The following is a 10,394-nucleotide window of genomic DNA, read 5'->3' as shown; positions in this document are numbered from 1 at the left end:
TAAAAAGGATGGTTTTGATCCGTGCCCTCCCTAATGTGCAATTGTAGATCACCTTGTTGCAGGACTTTGGGGCCACCAAGAGTTTATATGGTTTTGAGAGGACAAATTGGTGGAGGGTGGCCAAACACACAAAACACACAAAACACACTGCTGGCTCAGTGAGTCCCTGACCTGCAAACAGGTAGAGGCCGGGAGGCTTCCCTTCTTTACCCCTTTTCGGCCCTGGGTGGTATTGGGCTGGAAGGATCTTTGGTCTGAACAACCATTACCTGTACATGCTGCAGCTAAGCCCTTGCGTGCAAAAGTGCTAGTGCACAGCAAAGACATTTGATCCACTCCTGTATCCTGGCATGCTGCTCCAGAAAGAGGCATTCCCAGGGGCGTTGTTTCCGTGTTGGGTTAATGTTTATCCCAAGCTTGAGCTACTCATGCAGGGTGAAGGAGAGAGCTAAGGGACAAGACATTGCCCATGAGCAGGAAGCAGCAGCGCCCTGTAGCAGGAGCTATGCCACAATGCTGTTTCTCCTCCAGCTTGTAGGCTGGGCAGCCTCCTGCCACCATCACAGGCACAAGACCTGGGGCTGGCTCTCTTCCCATTTAAGAGCTCACTTTGGTGGCCTGAGCCAAAGCTGGGCCTTCTCCAGCCATTTCTCAGTGCTAAGAGTTCCTCTACAGAACATTAGCTCTGTCTGGGCTAGGGACGTGCCAGGTGCAAGAAGACAAACCATTTTCCCATGCTAGGGCCATAGTGGTGGTACTGAAGTAATTTAATGCCCTCTGAGGTAATTTAACCCCTTTCCTGGAGTTCGGTGAGAGGCTGCAGGCCACACTGATGTGCTAAATCATGAGAATACCCCTGTGTACTTTCTGATCACCCTCAGGAGCTCTCCAGAGAGGAAAGCAGCACCCCAGGTTAGTCAGTGGAAGAGGAGATATCACTAACTGTGGCAACCATGTTTGGGGTGAGGGGTCCCCTGTCCTGCTGCAGCCAGATGCTTGCTTTAGGTGCATGGTCCACTACCATTGAGACAAAGTCCCCATTTATTCTTGTTATTAACTGATGGCTTCCTGCCAAGTGCAAAGTCTGGCTTTGAGATTCCAGCTGATAGATCAGTAACTGCTCTGGTTTTAAGCTTAATTTTTGTAATATGGAACCTCCTCGGCATGTTCTGGTGTCAAGCTGGTAGGAAGCTTTGTGACTTGAGGCAACATTCAAGGTAAGTAAAATAAAATCTCAAGGTCCCTTGGGAAAAAATAGTGCTCAGCCCAACATCACAGCCCCTGCTGAAAATGATACCTTTATTTTTTCTTTTATGAAGTGATTCTGTTAGCACAAAAGTATTGTTTATGGCAGCATTTTGCAGGGAGGAAAAGTTGCAAAAGGAAATTAAAACCAACTGATATTTTTTGCTTAATCTTCCAATAATTTAACATTTTTCAATGTGCTAAAAGCTCTTGCACATTGAGGGGGAATGCTGATGCCACAGACTCTGAAAAGATTTCCAGTTTTGACACTGCTATCACAATGGTGTTTTAAATCAGTCCCTGAAGCTGGTGGGTGGTGCGTGGGCCCACCTTCCACCCTACCCCTCCGTGCCACCCGCCCCCATACATGTGGCACCGTCAGTGATTTTGAACTTCGCAGGACTGGAAATAATTACAGCAGGAGAGGTGGGAACTAGGGAAGTTCTTGTTAAGTATGATGCTAATTGGGTATAACTAATTAGCAGCTTCTTCCACACAGCTCCATCCAAACCTACCATGGGCACATCAGGCCCCTTGTCCTCAGCAGACTGGGATGAAGCAGAGTACAGTGCTTGCTGCAACACCTCCTCTTCTGTGCAGATGTCCTAGGCTGTATGCCAGTATAACATAGCCTTGAACTAAATCTACTTGAGGATATGGTGTCTGCCAACAGCTCACGCCCTTCCTAAGGTTGCAAGGCGTATCACCAAGCAGAAAGCTGTTTTCCTTCCATCTCATCTCATCCACTTCTGCAGCTGCTCCCTGTAGGACCCTGCTCCCTGGGAGCCGCCCCCAGCTAGGTGACAGGTGCTTTATCCATAGCAGCACAGATACCATGAATGTGGCCACACTGACGTAGCTCCTGCAGTGCAGAGCAGCCACAACAGGTGCCGGCTCTGCTCTTCCCAGCGGCTTGCCACAGGTTGCAGTGCTGCACGTGGTTTCTGGCTAGCAGTGGGCCAACAGTGGTGTTGGATTGTGCCACTGTCAGGCTCCCCTCCATAACAAACTCTGCTGTCTGCGGTGATAGCTTTCATTTCACGAAAAGTGATTAACTTTTCATTAATTTGCACAGGCTGGGAAGAGATGTCCAGAGGTGACACTAGCCTGGCTCTGGCCCAATTTCTGTCACATAAGGATGTGGGATGGCAGAGAGTTACAGGGCACATTGCTCGAACTTGTGCTGTTGGATCCCAACAGAAAGCACTAACAACAGTGTTTTCTTTGGGGCTGCTGGAGGCCCTTTACACAGCAGGATGAGTGTTGTGTGTGGGTGCTCTTTGCCACAAACTACCTCCGTGGACACAGGCTGTCAGCAGCAGTTGCTCAGCCAGGCCCTTGCTGTTGGATGACTAGTTGAGAAGTCCCAGGAAAGAAGACAGAGAGCAGAGTTCACCCCAGTCACTGAGGACACCCCAGTACCGACACCAGTCCCAGCCACCCAGTCTTAAACTGCAAAGGGGAATGGGCAGCAATACCATTCACTTTGTCAGCACCTAAAACAGCTCTGAGGAACTGCACTTGCGCACAACTAACATAGCTAGATGCCTACAGTGGACAGGGCTGCAGGCAGTAGAAACATTTCCCACCAATAACCTCAAACAAAGACATCTTTGTCCCCCTGTCAGTCCTGCATGCAATCTTCTACAGCTCAGTCAGGGCCGTAGCACAGCATGTGTGAAAGGAAGCACTGGAAATCATCTGTGCATCAGCGCTTCACCTCTCTTGTACTTGTCCGTGGTGAAGATGTAAGCACATGCTGCAAGGGTCCTGAGGGGTTCTAGAAGCCATCTCAATTACTGTAGGCAGGGCAGGTCCAGGACAGCTGCTGCACAGGCAGCCATGATTTGTGTCCACAGCTGGATTGCTTCCTGTGCTCCATCCATGGACAGTGCTTCTCAACAGCCATCTCTCAGCTCGACTGCCTCAGTCTCCTGGGTTGTCCCGACCTGGCACCTGGCAGCAAGGCACAGAGATCACTCTTGGGGGCTGCTGGTTGCTTCTGAAATTCTGCTCAACTCCCTCAAAGGATTTGGTGGGACTGCTCTTGTCAAAGGCCTGCTTTTCCTTCCCCAAAAGGAATTCAGCTGCCCTGAAGGACTGGCAGACTCCTGTCTCACCACCACAGAATCAAAGCAGAGACACTCAAACTGCAGCATCTCATCTGTGGAGGACACCCAATCTCATAGTCTTGTCACACCGGCTGGCTCAGCCCGGAGCTGCCACTGCTACCCACAGACTGGTGGGACTAAATCATGGAGATAAGCCAGGTGTCTCAGGCTCTGTTCAGACAGGACCAGAGTGGTGTTAGCTGCACGGGTGACCTGGCCAAGGAAATCTCCGCTGCCCTTTGATCTTGGGTATTGCTGTCAACTTGCCAAGATCCTCATCCAGGGTACCAGGTGGGCTTCTGGTGCTGCCAAGGTACCAGCTAACCCCATGAGTGTGAGCTCTGCAGGCATGAGAAGATTTCTAGAGCCATTTGCTGTCAGAGAAGGCCCTGCAGCTTTGAGCTCACATGGGCCAGTGTCTCTCCATCTGCCACGGACTGTGGAGCCAGCCAGAGGCTACCGGCTAAGGCTGGCACACTAACATGTGTTGCAGGGGTGCGTGCAGCATTCAGGGTGCAGTGCCCAGTACCCGGTGCTTGCACTGAGGATATGGGAACGTGCCGCCATGTCCTCAGCGCCTCTGTGACCCTGTGGGTAAGGCTTGTGGGTACCCGCTGCGCACATGATGGCAAAGTCCTGATGCTGTCAGGATGATCTCCTAGGAAAACGTGCCTAGCCTTCACAGTGTGCCTCCAGGCACAGACCTGCGGGACCTACCTGCAGCGGTGATAGCGACGGGGAACTGGGCATGCCAGCCCAGGCAGGCTGGCTCCCCGGGCCCAGGGAAAGGAGAGGTGCCTGAGCCCTTTGCTGTGGTTACGGAGGGGCTCTCCCCACGACAGCAGCAGAGCAGACCCCACGCTTCCCACGGCAGATCTCGCCCAGGGGTTGGGCACAGCCGTGCTGCCGGACCGGACCGGACCTCCCCGGGAACGTGCTCCGGAGCTCTGCGGGTTCAGGCTCCCTCATCGGGGGGCGGCGGGCAGCCCCCGAGCCCCGCCGGCACCTCCCGGCTGCGGGGCGTGGCGCGGGGGGCGGGCCGGGGCGGGGACCGGGGGCGGGCCAGGCCGGGCCGGGCTGGGCTGGGCTGGGCTGGGCTGGGCTGGCTCGGCTCGGCTCGGACCGGCTCGCCTCGGCTCGCCTCGCCTCCCATGCGCACGCCCTGCGCGCTGCCAGACCCCCGCCGCCAGCGGCAAGGTATGAGCCTGAAGGTGGTGGTGGGGGGTCGTAGGGCCGGGACACGCGTGGGCAGGGCCGGCAGGGGCACCTGCCACAGCCCGGGGCCTGCGGAGCCCGGCGCTGCCGGGGAGCGGGGGGGCGCCTGCCCTACCCGTGGGCCTGGGGTGCCGCAGCCCCAGCCGGCTCCACCCCGCTTTGTGCGGAGCCGGAGCCGCCGCCGCCCGCAGCCGCGAGGGCACAGGCGGCCGGAGGATGCCGCGGACCTCGGGCATCCCCCGGTGTGTGCGGCGGGAGCGGCACTTCCCCGCTGGCCGCAGTGGGGGCAGCCGGTGCTGATCGCGCCCTCCCCGGGCAGAATTCTGGCTCCCCAACAGCGCCCTGCCCTTGGGCTGTTCCTGCAGGTAACCGCAGGGGGGATTTTCTGTGCGGAGCGTGACGGACGGAGAGCTGGCCCTCGGTAGGAGCCCGCCGGCCGGGGGCGGGGGGGTCTGCAGCGGGCCGGGCTCCGCTCCGAGGTGCGCGGCCGGCACACGGAGCAACGGAGCTTCTCGCCGGCTTGAGGCAGGTGGGAGTCAGCATCATGGTCATGCCGCCTGCCTGGGAAGGCTGAGCCTCCTCCTGCCGGCCCCGCTTGCCGGTGCAACGGGTGGAACGGTTTGGCATCCGTATGACTTTGCTTATGATACAGAGAGAAGCCCCTTCTATGGGTCTGTGTGTGTGCGTGTGAGGGGTTGAATTTGGCCCTTTTGTGCTGGAGTCGTGGGGATTTTGGGTGCTTGATGTCAGGGCAGGTCACATCTTGTGCAGAGCACGATGACAGCCACATAAATGACATCTGGGCCATCCTCTCTGGCAGCGGGGTCTCCTGGAGCCAGTTCCCCCTTCAGGGCAAGCCCTTGAAGGGGTCTTACTTTCAGGCAGCACAGCCTTGGAGGACTGCTTCTTCCCGTGGGTCTGGTTTTGATGCTGCAGCTCTGTAAGGGGCAAAGGCAGCCCGTTGTGAAGGGATATGTAATGATGACAGCACTTTGCAAACAAGTCCCCAGTGGCCTAGGCAGGCCAACTATGTGCAGTGCCTTGCTGAACATCCATTGTTCACCCTGCAGGGAGTGGTGCTCTCCTTGTCTTGTTGTGGAGTGTGGAAAAACAGCCCTGCAGCATCCTGGCTGTTCCTGATCCCACCCGCCCCGTTTACTTACACCTCCTAAGAAGGCACTGTGTTTGCTGTAGTCCCTGTAAAGGGAATTTGCCTGGGCAGGCTTAACCTCTTCTGGCCTCTTGGGTGCTCAAGGGAAGTGATTTCTGCAGAGGATTCAGAGAACACTTGGGGGGAGCTTGGGTGTTGGTTGCCTTCTAAGCTTCCCAATGCAGGCTCCCTGGTGGGTTAACAAAGGAGCAGCCTGTGTAGCCCTGCTGTTCCCTTTGTTCTCCCACTGGCTGCCCTCTTTGGAGAACTCTGATCTCTCCTGGTTTGATCAGAGTTAGAGAGTGACTGGTGGAGACCCGCAGGGAGTTCATGTTTTGGTGTGACCGTTTCAGGAAACGAAAGAAAAGCTTTGGGAGGCAGGACAGGGGGGAGCTGGTTGCTTCTTAGAGTCAAGGCAAAAAGGAGGTGTTTTCATCTGTGCTGATGTTGTTTGGTGAATTAGCATTATTGCAGACAAGCTATGGCTCCATCAATGAGAGGTATTTCAAATTCATTCAGTCCATTAGGCCATAGCAACAAATCCAACCTTGTCATCTCTGTAGAGCTGCCATAGACCTCGGAAACGCGAGGCCCAGGCACTGGAGATGTTTGGAAAAAGAGCCAAACAATTCTGCTGCCTGCACGCCAGCTCTGCCCCACACTGCTCCTGACCTCTCTTCCTCAGAGGCAAAGCAAGCAGCTCTGCATGAGTGTGCCAGTTTTGCATGTCCAGGGGGAGAGGGAGACTGCTGCCCTCTGTGTGCCAGGTGCATCAGCCTCGCCAGCAGCATTGCTCACCTCCGTCCCATTGATCAGACCGGTTGCTGGCTATGTCTGTGCAGCAGGTGGGTTTCCTGATAGCAGGTCAGGGTATCTCCAGAGGTGGTGGGTTTCTTGCCCCCCCCCCCCCCCCCCCCAAGTAATTTCTGCCTGTCTCTCAAGTATGTTTGTTTGTCCCTTCTGAGCAGATTTCTTGCTCAGAAAATGTCAGTATTGGATAATATTTTGAATGTTGCTGTGTCTACATTTGTTAGTAGCTGGATAATGGGTTGTCTGACTCTGTAGCAGGTTTCTGTGAGTGTCTTTCTAGGTGGATTGGCATTGGGCATGCTGCTGGTCTCTGGAACTGGTTTGTGGTGCCTGTGCAAGGGCAGTTCTCCCTTGCCTGTGGGCCATCTGGACTGCCAGATGCCCGAGTGCTGTGTGGACTGTGTTTTGGGGCTGTATGCTCGAGTATGGAGCAGGTCCCTGTGCTGTGAGCTGCAAGTGCCCAGGCACACAGGCACTTCAGTGTGAGAGACTTGGGGAGAGAACTGAAGGCTTTGGCAAATCCCGAGAAGCCAGGGTGATGTTTTGCAATGAGAGACAGCTGCCTCAGGGGCAAGCTAAGGTAGATTTTGTGCATGACCTTGCAGACTCCTCATAAGTTGTAGTCAGTTCACTGCCTCTGATGTTTTTGTATTCCTTGGCCCACAGCAGCTGCACATGAAGTCTTCATCCCACCCTGGTGGGTCCTGATTTCCACAGCAGGGATTTTGATGGGAAAACTGTTGGAGGGTGGGTTGTGACAGGGTATGACGGAGACCTTCTTTGAAGAAACAGGGTGGAGGGACACTGTTGCAGATCAGTTTCCCACCGTCTGAGCTTGGTTGGTCCAAGGGGACCTCAGCAGAGTCCTAATCCTTAATGGCCAGACCCTGTCCTCCACTCTCATAAATAAACTGTTGCCAAGAAAGTTTGATTGAAGTATTTGCTTCAACAAAAAAAAAAAACCCAAACCCACCACCTTATCTGAGTATTCCTATCTGCCAGTTATACACAGCAGCAGTCTTTTTTGGCAATAAAATGGTAGCCAGTATTACAGTTGGCCAATGGGCTGATGTCTGGGTGGCTGCTGAGGAACTTGCTGCTAAACCTCCTGCTCAAACCCAAGGGGACCTGTGGACTCATCCCTGCTGAGGCTGGACAGCAGCTGCTCTTTGAAACAGCTGGGGCTGGCTGCCTCTTAGTGCACAACAGGGCCACAGACAGTCTGATCTCTTGCTCCCATGGCAAGAAGACACTTGTCGTGGTTTAACCCCAGCCAGCAACAAAGCACCATGCAGCCACTTGCCCACTTCCCCCCTGCCCTGTGGGATGGGGAGAAGAATCGAAAAAAATAGTAAAACTTGTGGGTTGAGATAGGAACAGTTTAATAACTAAGGTAAAATAAAACATAATATTAACAACAACAATAAAAAATAATAGTAGCAACAATAATAATAATGTTAATAATAATAATGAAAAGGAATATAACACCCACTCCCCCCCAAACCAAAACAAAACAAGAAAAGAGAAGTGCAATTGCTCACCACCCACTGACTGCTGCCTGAGCAGTGATCCACCCTTCCTGGCCAACTCCCCCCATGTTATATACTGAGCATGACATTCTGTGATATGGAATATCCCCTTGGCTAGTTCGGGTCAGCTGTCCTGGCTATGCTCCCTCCCAGCTTCTTGCACACCTGCTTGCTGGCAGAGCATGGGAAACTGAACAGCCCTTGACTTAGGATCGGCGCTACGTAGCAACAACTAAAACATCAGTGTGTTAACAACATTATCCTCACACTAAATCCAAAACACAGCGGAGTTGCCTCTTCTTCCCCTCTTTGTTTGCTGCCTCTCCTCTTTAGCTTTGAGCCGAGCCATCTATGAGTTGGCCTGACCCTGTCAGCACTGTGCCTTCCAGAGGTGAGTTTGCTCCATAGAGGAGCTTTCATCTCAGTGTGAAACCAACCGCAGCCTGGCTGCAGGCAGAGCCGGGTGTTACGGAGATGTTGACTGCTGGGGACACCCGGGTCTTCTGATTGCCCTACACTTGGGCAGGGTGAGTGTGTGGCCATCTCTCTCTGCCTCACAGTTATGCTTCTTCTGTGCCAGGTTTCTACGTTGATATCCCTGTCTCTGGCTGCCATTCATAATGGGAGGGAGGAGGTCTTTTCTGTAGGAGTTTCCAATATTGAAGGTGTTTGACCCATGGAATATGGCAGTCTGGGAGGGAATGTGCAAACCACTTGGGCTAGGTCACAAGAGACAGCTTGATAGTCTTTAGAAAAAACATTAGTTTCCCCTGAACCAAGGAGCTGGCCTCCATGGGTCTAGCATGGGAAACTGAAAACCCCTTAACTTAGGATCAGCACTACTTAGCAATAGCTAAAACATCAGTGTGTTGTCAACATTATTCTCACACTAAATCCAAACCACACTGTACCAGCTACTGAGAAGAAAATTAACTCTATCCCAGCTGAAACCAGGACAACACTGGAGCGATAATGCGGTGAGGTGTTTCACATGTAGTCATTACCTGGCTTCCCTTAAGTGCACGTTAAGCTGCTCTGGCTGCAGAGAGCTGATTGAGGCAAGCAGCCTGCAGCACATAGCAATTACACAGACGCGCCTTCAGCCTCTCCGCAGGAGAAACAGGAAAGACCTTTAGATCATCCAGGAGGCTATTTGGGCTGAGGGTTTTGACACTTACAGGGTTATACTGGCTTGCAAGTAGAAGCCAGGCTGGCCTAGTATTTCCAGGGATTTCCCCTCTGCAGTATGACAGGCTTGCCAGCAATTCTCCATTTTGAAAATACACCCTGCAGGGCTCTATTAGGGTAATGCTGATGCTTACTATTTCCAAAGTACTTTGAAATTCACAAATAGGACTTTCTGACCCTCTGCCAAGCAAAGCCCTTTCTAAAGCTTGGAGACATGCCGCTGCCCATGGTAGGACCCATGATAGTGTGCAGCTCTAAGCCCTGTTCTCTCTTCCCCAGTTGACCAGCTCCCTGCTCTATTTCACACAGTTTCACATTTTCCAGAGCAGTGCCCAAAGTTTGGCCTCTCTCTCAGTCTCTTTTGCAAGCATCTTTCTGGGCTCTGGTTTGTGCAAGGGTTTGTTTCCAGTCTGGTGAGTTGCTGTGCTCTTTATCTCTGTGCCAGGAAACATGGACACTCCTACCTGCAGAGAGGAGGTCTTCTGCACCAATGACTTTGCACTGCCTCTCTCCCTCTGTGGGACAAAGTCACAGAGGAAGATGATAAGGAAGACAAAGCTGCAGAAACTCCCATCATTTGTAGTATTTTTATCACTGAGACTGAGACAAAGTCCATGGAAACTGATTAGATAGCTTCCAGGAAAGCAGGAGAGGCCAAACTCAGTCTTGTTCTTCCTCCTTCGGCTCTGGGAGCTGTGCTTAAACAGGAGAGGACGCAACGCTGGGGGAGTGTTCCTCCCAGGAAAAGGTGGCTGGGCAAGGCTCTCCAGGCCAGGGTTACTCTAGTAAAGCGAGTATGAGCCTCATGGCTCCAGCTCATCCGTGGAGTAGAGCAGGGACAGTCGGAAAAAAGGCGCAGGCAGGAGGATCCAAGGCAAGTACTGGGCCTACTCCCGAGAGCAGAAATTAAGCAATCCTTGCTGTACAGATACTATGATTTAAACTCTCCTTGCAGGGTGGCTGTGCAGAGGGCTGAAATCCTCCTTGGGAGAGTCAGAAAACTCTGGATCCCATCCCAGGTTTTCTGGGAACCACAGCAGGATGCATGGGTAGTGTTCAGTAGTAGACAAGTGCCTTTTTCTCAGACATTGCCCTCTCCCTGGGTTGGGGTATGGACTGATGCAGCAGGTGAACGAGAGCATGTGC

At 53.3% G+C, this 10,394-nt stretch overlaps 1 protein-coding gene across 2 annotated transcripts in view; it reads left to right on the top strand.

Annotated features, from left to right (window-relative positions):
* Positions 1 to 4,465: 4,465 nt before the first annotated feature.
* The window catches only part of CORO2A (coronin 2A), a 59,247-nt gene continuing 53,318 nt past the window's right edge, over positions 4,466 to 10,394 (top strand). For both annotated transcript variants that reach the window (XM_052776832.1, XM_052776834.1), the window contains exon 1: positions 4,466 to 4,553. In XM_052776832.1, the coding sequence (XP_052632792.1) occupies positions 4,508 to 4,553 (46 nt within the window). In that variant the 5' untranslated portion in view covers positions 4,466 to 4,507. The remainder of the gene's footprint in view (positions 4,554 to 10,394) is intronic.

Source organism: Harpia harpyja, chromosome Z, assembly GCF_026419915.1.
Source record: "Harpia harpyja isolate bHarHar1 chromosome Z, bHarHar1 primary haplotype, whole genome shotgun sequence".
Taxonomy (NCBI): Eukaryota; Metazoa; Chordata; class Aves; order Accipitriformes; family Accipitridae; genus Harpia; species Harpia harpyja.
This window is presented reverse-complemented; position numbering and strand designations above follow the sequence as displayed.